This window comes from Dipteris shenzhenensis, chromosome 18, assembly GCF_047967505.1.
Source record: "Dipteris shenzhenensis isolate YYH24624 ecotype China chromosome 18, Dip_SZ_1.0, whole genome shotgun sequence".
Classification (NCBI taxonomy): Eukaryota; Viridiplantae; Streptophyta; class Polypodiopsida; order Gleicheniales; family Dipteridaceae; genus Dipteris; species Dipteris shenzhenensis.
In genome coordinates, this window is record NC_141613.1 from 22,027,714 (window position 1) to 22,045,924 (window position 18,211).

Below are 18,211 nucleotides of genomic sequence, written 5' to 3' on the forward strand. Positions count from 1 at the left end.
GTCGTCCTAGATTGGTCATGTTACTCGTTACATATAATATTGAAGAATTGTCTAGATTACACTAAAGTTGCTCTTCCCGATAGGATTTGCGCAGCCTTGCGCTTTACATTCTACAGTCACATTGTTTCATATTCTGAAGAGACAAATCCTTGCATTCATGTACAACGTCCTCCGTCAAAATAGGACATTCCCTCGTCAACCTCTTTCCAGGCGTAGCCTCTTAGAAAGATCCTCGCGTCCAAAAAACATGTTAAAGTAAAGCAAGGCGAAGCAAATATACATCTCCCGCTCGTCTCGCCTACCCTCCCTCAACCGAGCTAGCAACCTAGCTAGCTGATGGAAATCTATTGAGGGAATGCAATCTAATTTGCAATAGTCAAGGGTTCACACGCTTAGAAATTAGAATAGGCTCGGTATTTAGACGGCTCACATCGACCAATTAACGATGCTTCTCCAAAGCTGCAAAAAAGCAACCGAATTTTATGGAGGTCAAAGTGGGAACAGAGGTATCGAGTCATCGACTCTCGAGGATGACCGTTTAGTTTCACTATTCAAGGGCGAATGCGATCTTAACTATCAAGGCGATAAAACAAATTAGTCTTTAGAGAGAGTGAAACAGCAGATACGAAAAGAGTGCTCAGTGGACTATCCCATTAAAGAACATCTCAAACTCTGACATTAAAGAAACCGCTTGTGGCAGATTATGGTCAGTCTGTTATTACATATAATATTCAAGAATTCTCTAGATTTTAGAAATGGAATTTGTAGCACAAAACACACCTGATTACAGTTTAAAGATCTTCTGTCTTTGCAGTGCATCATGGATACGCTGCTATATCTGAGTTTCCCAACACCCGTTAGCTGCACCAAGCCTGCAAATTGTCCACAGTTGCACTTACATCCTGCCGTCACTTCGTTTCATATTTCTGGAGGACATATCATTACATTCGTGTACTACGTGCTCACTATGGGTAGTGGTCAAGATGATTTTGCTACTGGCTTTCTTTCTTAGCAAACACGGAGGCAATTGGGACACCAAGGTCTTCATGAAAATGGCTTTCTGCAGACTGCTTTGGAGCAAGCACGTCCCATGTCAAATCGGTATCAAGAAGAGGCGTACTGTTCTTCAGATTTTCATCCAGTTCAGCCCAGATTACAGAGGGTGCCGCTGGGATTATAGTCCTAATCGCTGCATGATACTCTATCCCAGTTCTTGAAGGAGACGACCTACATGCTCTTCTTGAAACCGAGCACTGCCTGTTATTATCTACGTACTCAATCTGGCTTGTGCTTGCAGAGGGGTGTAATTCTTTGATGGGGCTTAGAAACGACTCTAAATTTGTGGCGTCGTCGGTGCAAGCACTTCCTAAAGCATTGGGGACATAATTATCTATGGCTACCTTTGAGCTTGACAAAGTGTTTCTCCCGATCATATCCACAAATTGCTCGGAAGACACGGGAAATAGGCCGGCCGTGTTCGCTTCTTCATGCAATTGTGCAGGCCGCGTGATCTGACTGTTCGGAACCTGTGAATATGATCCAATTTGCTCCATGTCAGAATTCGGCTGAGGTGCTCGATGACAAATTTGCGGAAAATTGAGTCGAGCATTTTCCCCTCGTAACTTGTATGCCGCCCTATCGTATGCGAACGCAGCTTCCTGTGCAGTTTCAAATGTGCCGAGCCAAAGGCGAGTGCGGTTACGAGGAAGCCTAATCTCTGCGACCCATTTCCCCCAGTGTCGTTGTCTTACTCCTCGGTACAGCTTCGTGGGTCGGAAGTTTCTGCTTCTCCTGTCCTGTTTCGCTATGGATGTATGCTTCATACACTGCCCTCTTGGACTCAAATTGAGGGTGTCGCTACAGTGCCGCAGCTCCTGCTGCTGAGGAAGGACCATGGGGAACGTTGCGTCTCCTTGGTTGCGTTCTTTCTGTGGGAAGAGTGGAAGCGTACAATCCCACTTGCTCTCAAGCTCCATCGGGAGGGGAGATAACTCTACTTGAGCTTGCTGGGTTTGCAAAACCTGCGTACTAGGGTGGAGATCGTGATGCACTTGTTCAAGTCCGAAATATGTCGTCTGCCATTGGTGCCGTTGTCCACGAGTGGACTCCAGCTGCTTGTCTTCTTTCGGGGGAAGCCGACTATTTATAGGGACACTGTTGGAAAACGGAAGCCCTTCCATAGGTGAGGAATGGCGGTCTCTTTGAGATAATGGCGTGGGACTCCAGGATGAGAAGCCTGCAGCACCAGAATAGGACCCTACAAGATCTGCAACATGGGAAAAACTGTGCAAAACAGTAGACACTGAAGGTGCATTCATGGGGAAACGATGGCTAGGAGCACTATTCGACGAACTGCATACATGATCAGGCTGGCGCTGTGGTGCATCAAAATCAATCCACTCCTCTTCTTCTTCAGAAGGAGAAGAACTGGAATCACTACTAGATGTTGACCCCTGGCTGTGGGGCATAGTTAACCTTGCTCTTGAAGACTCTTGAGGACCATGGACGTCGTTGCTTAAGTATCCCGTCATGTCCGCGGTACATGAATGGCCCAAAAAAGGAGCCCTCAGTAACTTGTGCTTTTCTACAACAGTCCTTGGTGGATCCATCGGGCTTATACCACTGTTCAGCAAGCCGGTCACTACAGTGCCAGGCGAAACTGCAAATCTCTACGACCTACTAGTAGCCACTTCGAAGACGAGCTAATTGTGGAACCACCCAGTACAGGAGGCGCAGGGACTTGGGGCGATTCTTGCACGATGGATGGCATAAACGGTTGCACTCGTTAGCTGTTGCCAAGTGTTCACTAACTAGCTGCAACTCCTGTGCAAAAGGAAGAGTGTAGTGCCGCCGTATAGTCTCGATTTCGCAGAAGGGTGAATTCAAGGCAAGGTATATGTTAAAGCGAGCAACTCAGAGAACGAGAGAGAGCGAGAACGAGAGAGAGAGAGAGAGAGTAATGGGGAGGTGAGATCGGAAGGGAGGAGAGACGGAGAAAGAGATCAAAAGAGCCGGGGTTTGGACGCGGAGCAGCAGCTGGGAAGAAAGGGCCGACATTGTTCATCTACTGAGGACGGTGATTCTGTGGACATGATCAGAGAGGTGGGAGGTGGCAAGTTAGGCATGCATAGCTAGGAAGAAGAGGGTGAGAAAGGAAAGGATGGAGGCGTGCATGGAAATGGCGTGGGCGTGAGAGGGATATCTAAGCGAGCGCTTTATTCGGAGGACACTTTGAGTAGCACATCTATGATGTACATTGCCAACCTTTGAGCAATTGAGTCCTTCTCGGCTCTTCCATAGCTGCCCTGCAGCCTTTCCATCCCTCCCGTTGATGTCTCTCACAGAAAGGCTCTCTCTCTCATTTGTCTCTGTACGAGCCACATGATAGCAATATAGATCACTTGTGGTCTCACGTTCAAGTCTCTTCCCCCCCCCCACATTCCTTGTCGTGAATTCGCAAAAACATTCTACTTATTCATGTAACATTTTGCTCATGTCCAAACTTTTAAAGTTTTTAATTAACCACCCACATGATAGCAATATAGATCACTTGTGGTCTCACGTTCAAGTCTCTTCCCCCCGCCACATTCCTTGTAGTGAATTTGCAAAAACATTCTACTTATTCATATAACATTTTGCTCATGTCCAAACTTTTAAAGTTTTTAATTAACCAGTAAGTGTAGACTATGACTAGAACAAAAGGGATTTTCAAAGTAGAATAAGGGTGCAAGTGTACACTATGAATAGAACAATAGAGATTTTGAAGTAGAATACAGTGCAAGCGTATACTATCACTAGACACCATGGCCTTGTGCAAGCCTTATGTAAGGCTAGGTCTAGTGCATGAATGTGTCTTTTGTAAGGCTAGGGCTAGTAGTGCAAGCATGAGGGCCCCCTCCACATGTAAAAGGGGGTTTTCCAATTGATTTGGACCACCTTTTTAGACTTTCATTGAGCTTTTATCAATTTGAAAGGTCATCAACATTTTCCTTGGCCCTTGTTGAATTGTATAATTCACAAGCTAGATTCCTTTCCTTCCCTAGAGACTTAAAACAAATATGCACACTGAGCTTTCTGCTTGTTTCTCTATCCTCACTTTCCAACACATCATCCCACTTTATTTTTTCTAATGATGCACTTTGCCCTTATGCACACATAGTCCAAAGAAAATGTCAACATTCTTAGTAGCACTGAAACAATTCTTATGTTACATCACTTTTTTCAAAATTATCATGCATCAATCATTTTCATGAATTTTTCTCTCTCTCTCTCTCTCTCTCTCACACACACACACACACACACACACACACACACACACACACACACACACACGTGCACGTGCACATGTATGGACACATGCACACATGCACAAATGTAGACAATATCCATCCAACACATACACATGCATGCACACACACGTGCGCACACACACACACACACACACACACACACACACACATGTACATAGACAAGTGCATGTTCATGCATGTATATATGTGAGACAAAATAATGACTACCATTGATTATTTAGGACAACATGATAAAGTCTAATTATTGTTCATGTGGAAGGCAATATTGTATTCAAAGCTAGTGTAGATACAAGGAAACAAAAAGCAAAGAATAAAAACTTTAAATGTTCTTCAACAAAAATTTCAAAGTGTCACATACATAAAAGGATATCATTCTCACAACTTTCTCCAAAGTCTTTTAGTTGAAATATAAGCTTCCATCTACGTTGGTCATTATGAAACAACTTTTATTGTTTTAAAACATACTAGTTCCCTATGCAAAGCACCACCACTCTCCAAACCATGATTTATTGATCATTAGAAAGTAAAGAGGTTGCAATGGTAATCTTTCTAAAAGTGAAAAAAGGTTTTTTTTTGGTAGTAATTAGTAGAGAATTACAAAAAGGTAAATCATGCATGAACATCTTGAAGGTGGTATGATTCACCTGCCACCATTAGGCATGATTACATAAATTATTATTAGTAGTTAAAATTAGTATTAGTACTAAAAATTTAAATTAGAGGGTCTATAGATAGGCATCATGACAGCCACCCATAATTGTTATGCAAAAATAAACGTTTTAAGTAGGGGATAAGTTCTGCCATCCTTTTTTGAGTCAGGTTAAGCAAACAATAAATAAATCTCAGTCTATAAAAATACCATACTATTCATTCTTATAGGAGTGGCTAGTGTTAGCATTGTAACATTAAAAAGTACTCCCTTTTTTCCTCGATTATCCATGGCCAGGTCTTGCACATTTGTAGCATGTAGAACGAGGTTTTCAAAATCAGTGTCTGAGAAACTCTTTGAGGAAGTCAAACTATCTTTGCGTTACATAACTCTCATATAAGGGTATTGGAAGTGATAGCTTCCAATCCATCTAGTTCTTGATTTTCCATTTCAATCTCTACCTCCACATCTTTAATACATGTCAGTTTCTAGGACTTGCAACTTGAATCACAAACCACCATTGGTTCTTCACTCGATTGGGTTGAAAGACCACCTAAAACAAAAATATACGATATGTTCATGCAAGATTCATGAACTTGAAGGGAAAATAATATCACTCCTGGGTCAAGGTTTGCTTGGGTATAGCCAATCGTGGAACTATTTTGGGGCCATTTTGAAGCCGTGATGTGACAGATTCCTGGGTGAGATTTTGAATTTTGCACGAACCCACGGTCTTGCCAAAAATTTTCCCAATATCATGATGCCACACTAGCGGAATAATGAGACACAATCTATGTATTTTGAACACCGTAGAGCTCGACACACGGCAACTCTACATGGCTTTGCATAGCATAGTCTTGGCCTGACCAGCTATCATCACACAACCTTTTGTCGCAACTTTGCCACCTATCACTAGGCAACACACCCATGCAAATCATGAAAATTTAAGGTTGTCTTGGAGAAACCACCGCACTAGTTCTTGGCATAATAATGAGATGCAATCTATCATTTGAGACACTACTAGAGTATAGTCTCAGGCCTGTGACCACCTATCATTGCACAGCCTGTTGTCACAACTTTGCCACCTGTCATTCCCATGCAAACTGTAGAAATTCAATGCTGGCTTAGAGAGACCACCACACTAGCTCTTGGCATAGTAATGAGACATAATCTATTATTCTGAACACCGCTGTAGTGCAATCTTTGGCTTGACCACCTGTCATCGCCCAATGTTATTATAGCATCTTTACCACTTGTCACCGAGCAGCGCACCAAGGAAGATCAAGAAAATTTAAGGTTGGCTTGGAGCAAACATCATGCTGGTTCTTGGAGTTATGACTCCGTTACCTATTTTTACGTATTACACGAGGAGATCTATGATGATCACTGCACTGGTAAATAGGAGATCTATGATAACGACCATGCTAGATCTTGGGAGTTATATATTTATGTACCAAGGAAAATGTATTTCCTTATGCAACAAAGGAAAATGAAATTAACGATATGACCGTTGAGGGCTCCCCTTTAGTGGCAAGGGCCATATCAACATGCCATGTCTATCTAGTGGCATCCTCGATATTGCATAATGCATGTCGATATGGCCCTTACCCCTAGAGGTCCTCTTAAGGGCCATATCCTCAATTGCATTTTATAAAAGTTTAATTGTATTTTTTTAGATGTTTTCTATGCAACCATAGCGGTGGGTTGTTGGAGCTATTTTAGTGCTATTTTTGTCCTAAACCAAGGAAATTGAAGTCCTGCTTTACTAGTATTTTGGTCCTTGTTTTGCAATAAATCTTAAATGAGGGCAAAACTATTCCAAGCCACCGTGGTGACTAGAGGCCTAGTGGTCCTATCCAAATAATTAACTATAATTCATCGAGTGAAAATTCAGCAAAAGAGATTACATCTACATCCAATAACATTTTATATAAAAATTAACAACAACTTATATCGAGCAAAAATTGAACAGAAGATCTTACATTTATAAAAACTTAGCAATTGTTGAGAGCCTTAGAGGCCAAAAGATTACATCTAGTGACCATAACCACTCAAATATAAAAATGAACAACAATGCATACTGAGAGCCTCAAATTGAACAAAAGAGATTACATAAATGTAAAAACTCAACAATTTTTGAGAGCTCTACAGACCAAAAGATTACATGCACAGAGCCAAAAGATCGCGAAGAGTGTACATCCAACCATTTCTGAGTGGTTATGAGCCTCGTTGAGCAAGAGGAAATTTGTACAACTCGGTATTTCTGCCAGCCTTGCTTGTTGCATTCAAATTTTTTAGAGAGCCAACGGAGAGGCCAAAGACCATTCACATTGCCAAGACTCAAAATACGGACCCCCCAATAAGATGAGAGTACTCTGCTATCAAAATCCTGAGGGCTTCGTCGACGTCTAGGGGGAACCCATACATCACAACAATATACAAGCCCACTATGACCATGTCATCCAAGCTATGTGGTAACATGCAGATGTGGAGGGAATCAACTAAGGGAATTGAAGGGTGTCCACTAGAGCTAGTATTTCCACTCCTATAGAGTGCAATGCAATCACCTTATACGAGAAGGCAGATAACATTGGGATCACGTTGAATCGAGGGTTGTGGTAGTAGTTACAATAGGCATGATGAAGATGAGTGGGTGAGCAGTGGAGCGGATGAGCAGAGGAGAAGATGAGTGATGAGAGTTGGAGGAGGGGGTGTGGAGAAAAGTAGAGCAAGGGCGGAAGAGAGATGGAGGAGGTGTGTGGAGAAAAGTAGTAGAGCATGTGGACAAAAGTCATAGAGAAGAGGCAGATGAGAGCAACATAGAAAAATGTCAAATGCCATAGATCTTATATATTATAAAGTTCGAGCCACCATGGTAGTTGGAGGCCTAGAGGCCCCATGTTCCATCCATATTAATTGCAAGCCACTGCGGTGGTTGGTAATTAACTGCCAGCCTAGTGGAATCTTAGGCGCCACCCTAGATGGACAATGGCAATTAATTATGACATGGCTGGTAATCATGAAGCAAACACCCGGAGGTGGTAACTGGCAGGTGAGTGATTCCAGGCCACTACGGGTGGATGGTAATCAACTGCTAGCCCGGTCGAATCTTAGCCACCACAGACTATGGTGGCTGATGATAATCACCACCACAAGGCAGTAATTACCACAAACATAAATTATGAAGCCTAATCACCTCTAATCACTCATTACCATGCACTCTAGTACTTTGTACTGAGCATGCAAGCCTGGTAACTGGTCATTTACTACATCGTAGTAATCATGGATGCAAGCCCAGTGGTGGTAATTGAAAGGTGAGTAATTGAGGGTCTTTGCGGTGGCTAGTAATTTACTGCCAACCCTGTGGAATCTTAGCCACCACAGACATGGTTGATGAGAGCCACCACCACTGGGTAATAATTACCACAAAAGTAAATCATGAACACTAATCACTCATTACCATGCACTCTATTGAGCATGCAAGCCCAGTGACTGGCAATTTACTGCACCCATAGTAATCATGCATGCAAGCATGCTGGTGGTAACTGGTAGGTGAGTAATTGTGGTGGCTAGTAATTAACTACCAACCCAGTGGAATCTTAGCCACCACCATAGACATGGCTGGTAATCTTAGACACCACGATTGCTGGCAACCACTGGACAGAAGATGGTAGTAATTACCATAGACATAAATCATGAAGCCTAATCACTTCTAATCACTCATTACCATGCAAGATAGTACTGCCACCTTAAACTAATAAAAATTCAAGCCAACCACCGCGGTGGCTCTCACCTTGATAGTTCCTTATAGTTGGGCTACAAACTAAATAGTCTACTATTCCATTCCCTTTAATGTTTTGTCTTCTATCCCTCTCGACCGTTTCTTTCTCCCTTACACTTAAACTGCAAACTTAATCCTCCACTATTCCATATCGTTTCATCTTCTATCTCTCTCAACCGTTTCTCTCTCCCTTGCACTCTTCTTGCAGCGTCTATCCCCTCTCATAATGGATCCCCTTGTGCACACCAATCTCCAAAATGTGTCTACATAGTTTGAAAGCTCCTCACATGATCTTTCCTCCCACCTTGCATAGTTCGAGAGTGCCTCACACAATCTTTCCTCCCCCTCTGTAGCACAGAGTGCAAGAGCCTCTCCTCCCCTGATCTTGAAATCATGACATCTAGGAGCTCCTTGCTCTTCAAAATACCAATTTGGATGCTCTCAGCAACTTCACCAGGGTCATACGTGAGGTGAATGTGACGGAGGGGCAAATAGCCTATCAAGGTCAAAAGATTACCATCACTGAAAGCATGATTGAAAATGTGTTAAGCATTCCTAGAGGCAATTTGCAAGCATATTTCTTCGATAAGCAATGGGAGAGACATGATATTCTAGATATATACCCCAACAATTGGATTAGTAAAGATGGTGGACTCAAAATTTCTAGCTTGCCAACAGACCTCCAGGATGTGCTGAAGAAGATAATGCACTTCTTTCTTGATACGAGAGGAACAGTGAAGTTTTGGAAGGTTCAAGTAGTAGTAGAGCAACTAAAAGGACTTGATGTCTCTTTCTCAAGGGAGGAGCTCCAAGATAGGCTTGAAGAATTTAGAAGTGATGGGGACAGTACAGACAAGAAGCTAGCAATAATGCGAAAGGATCTTGATGATTACAGAGCCAAAAAGAAGGCTCTTTACAAATGGCTCTACAACATGCAAAACACATTGAACATTGGAAAAGACCAGATGATGGAGGAACTGAAAAGGGAGAATGAAGAAATGAGAGCGGTGATGCAAGAGCTGCAAGAGATCTTCAAGGCCAGGAAGGATGGGGTAGAGAGAAGCCATGGTGGAGAAGATAATGAGGAAGCTCTCCAGCCCAAGATGGATGCAGAAAGTAGCCATGGTGGAGCAAGTTACAGTAGCCATAGTGGAGGATGTTATCTAGAAACACTGGTGGAAGCTCAAAGATTAAGCTACAAGACCCTGCAACAAGATTACAATAGGGTTATGCACGAGCTTGCAGTGGCTTTTGAAAATTTTGAAAAGCAGTCAATCATCATGAGAGATTTCCAAACTAGAGTGGAAGTCTTGGAAACGGCCCATGTTGACGTTTTTGAGAAATTTAAACAACTGCAAGAGATGCTGAGGGAATCAGATGAAGCTGTTGCATAGAATGAGCAAAGAGTGGAGGAGATGAAGGAGAACATCCGCAACCTTAGGATGAGGGATGAAGCAATCAAGAAGCAACTTCATCATGTATAGGGCAAGACTGTGGTATTGACGGGCCACAATAGTTAAATCAAATGCCTATCCTCTTATGTAGCATGGTCTCAAATGCATGGTCTACCATACCCCCATCATAGATGACTGCATGATCCGATCACCTACATGCTACCACCATGTGTGTGTTTTTTGCTTTGGGGTGTTTGTGCTTGCAAGATCGGTATGTAGAGAATGTCATTTTCCATTGCCCAGGTCATGGACATATCAAATGTGCATGTCTGCTATCTATGACAAGAAAATAGATGCTATACCTCAATTTGCCATTTGGGCAAAAATTGCAAAAGACAAGGAGCTTGAATTGAAGAAGTTCAAAGCCCGAACCTAATTGCAAGGAAAAGGATCCCGAAGGGGGGAACCAACCCCCTTAGGAAAGAATAAAGAAGGGACAATCTTGCAACCAGGATGCTCAAAGCAAGGAAAGAGGAAGCGACATGAAGGGAGGGGCTAGGCCCTTGAAGGAAGGAACCAACCCCCTTTAGGAAATAAGTAAGGAGGGATGAGCCTGTAATCAGGGAGCTCAAAATGCAACGTGCTCCAAAGCAATGTGGAACCAGCCCCCCGAAGGAAAGGAGTCTTTGAGATGTAATTTGAAGGAAAGGAGACTTTGAGATGTAATCTATGTAATCTATATGTAATCTATTGAATTACTTGGGCAATAAATTTGTTTTAAGGTAACACTTTGCAGAAATGTGATTTGTTCTAGTATAATAGCACTGGTTGGTTGCAGCTTACAGGTTGGTTCCACACTAGGATATTAACTACCACCAGCACGGTGATTTGCTTCTATTATTACGAGGATATTAACTTAACTGCCACTAGTGCGATGGTTGGTCACCAGCACGGTGGTTGGTCAATAGCATGGTGGTTGGTTGCACACTAGGAATATAATTGCCACTAGCATGGTGGTTTGCTTTTATTTTTATTATTACAAGACAAGATGAATGGAATACTATTCATTCGTTTAGGAATTAAGGATTTGTGGATTAGTTATGGGATTTCATATTTCTCAATGTAAGTTAATTATTAAGATATACATATGTGTGTGTGTGTGTGTGTGTGTGTGGGGTGTGTGTGTGTATATGTATATGTATATATATGCAATATTATAATATTTCCAACGTAATTGAAGTGATGTTTTCTTAGCTATGTGACTAGATAGTGTCCTTTGGAGGCCAAGGACCATAATGTGAGATGAAAGATTTTGATTAAACGGAGTTGAAGATTAGAACTAAAGTGGTTGGATAATTCTAATGAGAGAGGAAGATATGTCGCTATGATGTTGATAGCACTTAGTATGTCAGAAGAATGCTTTGAGTCTGGAACATGTCAAGACTGGCCCTATAATGTCAGACCGAATATCTGCATATATCTATATGTCTATATATATCCAGTTTTATAGACAAAGTGATCGAAGTGATGTTGTGCAAAGCTCCAAAGCGATTGAAGTGATCCTTTGATAGGACAAGAACCATAATGTCAGACGAAAGATTTTGAATATCTATATACATCTATATGTCTGTTTCTTGTAGAAAGATTATTGAAATTTGCATGCTCTTCGATACAAACCAGTGAAGGAACAACAAAGAAACATAGATGGAAAGCCATGGTAGCAATAACATTTCTTCAACCTATTGTCATGCAGAACATGAAGCCATTGTAGAAAGATCGTTGAAATTTGCATGCTCTTTGATACAAACCAGTGAAGGAGCAATGAAGAAACATAGACAGAAAGCCATGGTAGCAACGATATTTCTTCAGCCTATTGTCTTGCAAAACATGAAGCCATTTTGCAATGGGTCCCTCGGCAACCCAAGATTGTCGTACAAGAGATTGATCGATCGGAGGAGGTACTTAGTGTTCCACAACATCGACTCAAGATTGTCGTTTGGAAGATGGATCGATTGCAGGAGGAATTGTCGGAAGGCCTTCAATATTATAAGGACCCATAGTTTGCGAAGTACGTTGTTGAAGACTCCCATTGTGCTCTATGTCGTGCCACTATCCTAAAAGCCTTGTGTGAATATAAAGTTCTTTAGAGATGGCACACTTAATCTCTTGGAGCTTCGGCTACTCTGTTTTTTTGTTTTCACCCGTCTTTTTTTGGGTTTTGACTTCAACCTCAGAACCACTTTTTCATTCTGAGTGAAACTAATTCAAAATGTATAAGACTATATCTTGGATATATATTACTCGGGTCTTTTTTAGGGGCTGACCACCCCTCTAGTACATAATAAGTGGTCGCCAATGCTGTGATTAATTGCACACTTGAACCTTGCGACAAAGTAGAATCCACGGGCTGATTCAAATTGAGAGGCAGCACCATCTAACCACACCCAATATTGTTTTATATTTTTTGCATGGGAATTTTCGTTTTTCAACCATTCCCAATGCAGTAGAAAAGCATGTTGCACAAATAACTTGTCATGTTCCCTATCATCTGAAATGTAGAAATGGTATGTGCATTGCACTAACCTAGCCTCCAATGAGCCAGCAAGCAGATTGGCATTAGTCATAGAAGAATTAAGCAAATGACTGTACGTGATATGCACAAGAATTGTTATCTACTTGTTGTACCAGTGAGCACTTTGTATCTCATCTTGTTCTTGAAATGAATAATTTTCAACAAAGTCTATGATAGAGACAATAGTGTCATGGGGAAAATTAGCAAGGCACGTCCTGAACTGCTTATCCTGCCCGTTGGTCGTGAAATTGTGAAGCACATATTTTTATAAGCTCCCTTGGCTGAGTACTCTTATACAATAGTAGCCATCTCTTTTTATTGGATCCTTCAATATTGACATTTTCAAATTTCCTCCATTTTAGGGCAACATGGCTGCCTTCCCTCATTTCATTTGGATAGACATGAAATGTCTTCTTCTTTAGCTTAAGACTGCAATGCTTGCATGTGCCACAAATGCATTCAATGTGGTGATACTCATGGTCTCCCTTTGGACAAACCACTGGCTCCCACAAAGACCTTAGGTTACAAAACCTACTCTCCCTTACAACACATGATGAGGATCCAGGTGGCCTACTGACTGCACATTCATTAGGGAGAAGCAAAACAATTTCAACTATCGGGCTGGTTTAGGAAAGTCAACATCCAGGTGGCCTACTGGCTGGTTTAAGACACATTTAGGATAGTCACAATTTCAACTACCGGGCTAGTTTAGGAAAGTCACAATTTCAACCACCGGGCTGGTTTAGCCTGATGGCCTCAACTTCACATATTAGACAATAACAAGTATATGGCTTTTCATTTTTGAATTTTGCAATTACAAAATAACATTTCACAATTAGAAAATAACAATATATTTCTTTTCATTTCTGAATTTCATAATTTCAATCAGTAATAACTATTGTTTGTCTTGAACTAGGACTGGGCTAGTTTAGGACAATCACATTAAGTCCAAGCCACCCCGGTCTAGAAATTAAGTGGTATATGACACGAATAGCAAGAAATTAAATTTAACTACTTTAAGTACTAAGAAACATAGTAATTTCAACCATCGGGACAATCAACAACTAATTTTTTCTCAACCATGCTGGTTCAATACAATCATATAGTTGGTGTGATTGAGCTGAAGTAGCCATGATTGCATGATGTTCCAACTGCCAGGCTGGTTTAGTAAAATAAAAATATATTGCGTTTGTGTTGTGGAATATATTGCTGTTAATTTTTGCTCAACCACGCCACCAGGCTAGTCAACAACTAATGTCTGTTCAACCATGCTGGTTCAAGACAATCACATAACTTGTGATTGAGTTGAAGAATCCACGGTTGCATGATGTTCCAACCACTGGGATGGTTTAGTAAATAAAAATATATTGTTGATAATTTCTTCTCAATTATGCCACCGGGTTGGTCAAAAACTAACATCTGTTCAACCACGTTGATTTAAGACAATCACATAACTGGTATTTGAGCTAAACTAGCCTATGGTTGCATGATGTTCCAACCACTGGGCTGGTTTATGATAATCACATTTAGTCCAAGCCTAGTGTAAGAAATGAAACAAGTAAACTATCCCAAATCTCAATCACAAACAAGATCACAAACAAGCACTGGGTTGGTTTAGAGTGTGAGCACATTAACGTGCTACACTTTTTAAGGTTTTTAGCATGTACCAAATAGCATATCTAGTAGCAATTGAAAGGGAATATATTTTGTCTTTGAAATTAGAAATCATAATCATGAAAGAAAATGCATGTATAAAGTGAAATCATGGAAACTTTGTAATGTTTGCATGCCTTCCTTATCCAATTCAAGTTTACTCTACAACACTTTAGTTTCAAGACAACAAGGTTGCCGTTTTGCAAACAAGCATAGAGTCATGAAGCCCATGGGGTTTGCCAGCAAAGGGGAGTGGGGGAGGTGGGGAGAAGACAATGTCTACACCTGAACATCACACAAAAAAAAGCTTAGATACTGAGAGAGACTTTGGCTTGCAGCCCCATGAAAAAGGCTCAAGCATCTAGAGCATGTAGCAAGAACAAAATGTTCCGACTCAAAGAGTGTGCTATCGCTCTTCTCCATTAGGATGAAAGGTGCACTCGAGGAACAACTGACTCTGGCTCTTCGCCACAATGAAAAAGGGTGAAATTTGACTCTGCTTTTGAGATGTCACCTTCATGGAAGGGAATCAGCCCTTCAAGAGGCTCTGGTAGGATGTGTGTGTGTGTGTGTGTGTGTGTGTGTGTGTTTTATCCTATCTACTAATTGCTTTTTCAGTTCACTCATTGTTCAGCACTTCCCTTTCTTTACTACTTCAAATCACTATCCTATTCATAACATGCCAAGCTTTTTCATGTATGTTTAGCTCCATCCACTAGTTTATCCTTTTATCCAGTTCTATAATGAGCACCCTATGGTTATAGTACACATTTCCCATTCCCTTTTTCCATTTCTAAATAGGCTTCTGAATGTCCTTTCAACAAACACCCTGCTATGTCTGTGCCATCATACCCACTTGACACTGAGGCAAAATATTCCCTATTTCATAACTTTTTTTTGGGATATAGCAGAAAAAGTTCCTTCCTCTATTCAACTATTTTTTTGAACCATTTTCATTCCAATCTAATGCCATGATGCTATATTGAACCTTACAATAATTGTGGGGGTTAAAGGTCACTGTGCCTTTACCCCGGTTATGTACAATACTCAAACACATATATAAATGAATGAAAAAGAAGATTAGGGTGGTTCTGCACCCACCAAAACTTGTGTGGCTCTCTGTCTCTCTCTCTCCTTCTTCCGTTCTTGCTTCCGTTGAGAGCACTCTCAACTGGTATCAGAGCCCAGGTGATCTAGCTGAGCGTGCGTGAATGCTTTGAAGCTCAGCAGCTCTGTGGGAGGAAGGAGAAGCTCTGTGGAAAGCTTTGTGGGTGACTTTACTTGCATCCAAGTGTGCAGAGACCTTGGAGGAACCTTTGGAAAAGTCACTTTGTCTTTATGAAGTGGTTTTGACAGCCTGTTAAGAGCTTTCAAAGAAAAAGTCGTTTTTTGAGCTTTTCCCTGTTCCGTTCGATGACAGAGACTCCATATTGACTTGTAGAGGCAACTATTGCTTGCTTTTGGTGTCCACATTACTTCAAGAGCCTGGAAACACCTTTATTCTTGAATCCGAGATCATTTCATTGGATTTCTGACTCATTGTGTCAGTTCCTGCGTTTTTTGCCCGGGTGTTGGAACTCAAGTTTGGAGCACCCATTTGCAGATCTGTCAGTTCCGATGGACTCAGGAGGTCCTAAAACTTCTATGTTGCTCATCATTCGCACTCCGGTGGAGTTTACAGATAGCTCTGTTTCCAAAAACGTTTTTCAGTCCGTGTGTTGGACCCAGTGATTGAGACCACAGTTTCCAAAACCGTCTGTCCCATTGCGTTCCGGACGCCCAAAAACCCCTACCTATCAGTTCTTGCGTGATTCGGTGGAGGATTTTCAGAGTTATAAATCTCTGTGTATTCGATTTCATCTCTCTGTTATGCATTTTTCATTCTAAGGTTTTGAAACCTTAGATTTATGCCACATGGCAGTGGATAAGTGTTGACTCCCATTTCTCACTCATCGGTTGGGATTTTGGAGTTCTGGCAGAAGAGAGATATTTGCAGATTTTCTTGCTAAGTCCGATTATGCAATGGCGCCCATGTTTTGAAGCATCTCAGGTTCTATTTTCAGTAGCGCTCATTACCGTGGGACTATGATTTCTTAAGCATACCTTATGCAGATCACTCTGGTTGCAGTTTGAGCAGTGTGCGCTCATTCGTGGTATGCATTGGGTTGCAATGGATGATTTATAGGCCATTTGGATGCATTACGGTCCTTATTGGATGCACTGATAGGCCCAAATTGCCTTGTGGGATGCTATTTTTATGGACGCTTTGCTTATGGATGCTATTTTATGCTGAGGGACAGCTTTGATACATTGCAGGTGATGCGCTGATAGTGCTATGCTCTCTTGGATGAGATATTATTGATGCATATGCCAGTGGACGGTGTTTATGCTTGAGTCATTTGGCACTTATTGGCATTTTCTTTTGGGCCAGATTTGCTCATATGGATGCATAGTATATGCACATGAGTCTGATGCATCTTTTGATGCTTTGAGCTTTGAGTTTTGGTGATATTTCACTCTATTGTGGCATACACATTTGGGTGTACCTAGTATTTGTTGTGATTCTCTCTTGCAGGCACTAGCATTTGGAATTTTGCTTTATTTGCATCATGGCATCCTCTTCCATGCCTGAAAAGGAGTTTTTCAGCATTAAAAAGTTTGATGGGACAAACTTTTCTTTGTGGAAAGAACAGATAAGGGATGTGCTTATTCAAAAGAAGCAGATTAAACCCTTGGCAGGGATTGAAGCTAAGCCTGCAAATATGTCTGAGGATGATTGGAATGAGTTGGATGCATTAGCAAAGTCTACTATTAGACTTCATCTTGCAGAGTCAGTTTATTTCACAGTAGTAAATGAGCAGACTACGGAAGATTTGTGGAAGAAACTATGTGCCACTTATGAGAAGGAAACTGCCTCTAATAAAGTTTACCTCATGAAGAGGTTGTTTGAGCTGCAGATGAAGAAAGGGGTCTCCATTGCTTCTCATTTGAATGAATTCAATATTATTTTCAGCCAACTTCACGCTCAGAAAATGAATTTTGATGCGGAGACTAAGGCAATATTTCTCTTATGTTCATTGCCATCCTCATGGGATACCTTCCGTACAGCTGTCAGTAACTCTGCACCTGGTGGAGTACTGAAATTTGATGATGTTGTGGGTAGCTTGTTGGCCGAGGAGATTAGACGGAAGTCTATGGATGGCAACAAGCAGGATGCAGCCTTAAATGTGCAAAGGGGCAGATCACAGTTCAGGGGGAAGTCCCAAGAAAGAGTGAAGTCACGTAGCAAATCCAGGGCACGGAACATTGAGTGTTACCATTGTGGCAAGAAGGGCCATATGAAAAAGGATTGCTACAAGCTGAAAAGAGAGCAAAAGGATAAGAAAAAGAATGCAAATTGGGGTGCAAATCAAAAGGAAGAGAGTCCAAGGGAGGACAAAGGAAAAGTGAAGATCGAGGAGATCAATGCAGTCACACGTGATAGTGACAATGATGTTCTCTTCATGTCTAGTTTATCTGCAGAGTTGCTTACCACTTCAGATGATGCATATTCCCAAGATTGGATTTTGGATTCTGGTGCTTCATTCCATGTTACTCCCCATAGGGAATGGTTCTCCACTTATGACAGTGGAAAGACAGGTTGTGTGCATCTTGGAAATGACTATGCATGTGACATAGTGGGAGCAGGTGACATAAAGTTTTCTTTTGCAAATGGGTCTACATTTGTTTTGAAACATGTGAGACATGTGCCTAAGCTGACCAAGAGTCTTATTTCAGTGGGTCAGCTAGATGATGCTGGTTTTCACACCACTTTTGGCTTTCAGAGTTGGAAAATTCAGAAGGGCTCTATGC

General features: G+C 41.5%; 1 protein-coding gene across 1 annotated transcript; it reads right to left on the minus strand.

The window, feature by feature from the left end:
• Nucleotides 1–774: 774 nt before the first annotated feature.
• On the minus strand, nt 775–2,531 carry LOC147890950 (uncharacterized). Its single transcript, XM_087389123.1, has one exon. It carries the CDS (start codon nt 2,529–2,531, stop codon nt 993–995), a length of 1,539 nt encoding a protein of 512 aa, XP_087245249.1. The 3' UTR covers nt 775–992.
• Nucleotides 2,532–18,211: the final 15,680 nt, after the last annotated feature.

Coding starts and splice junctions, on each gene's coding strand:
- LOC147890950 (XM_087389123.1), bottom strand. CDS start 2,531: ATGACGGGATACTTAAGCAACGACGTCCATGGTCCTCAAGAGTCTTCA.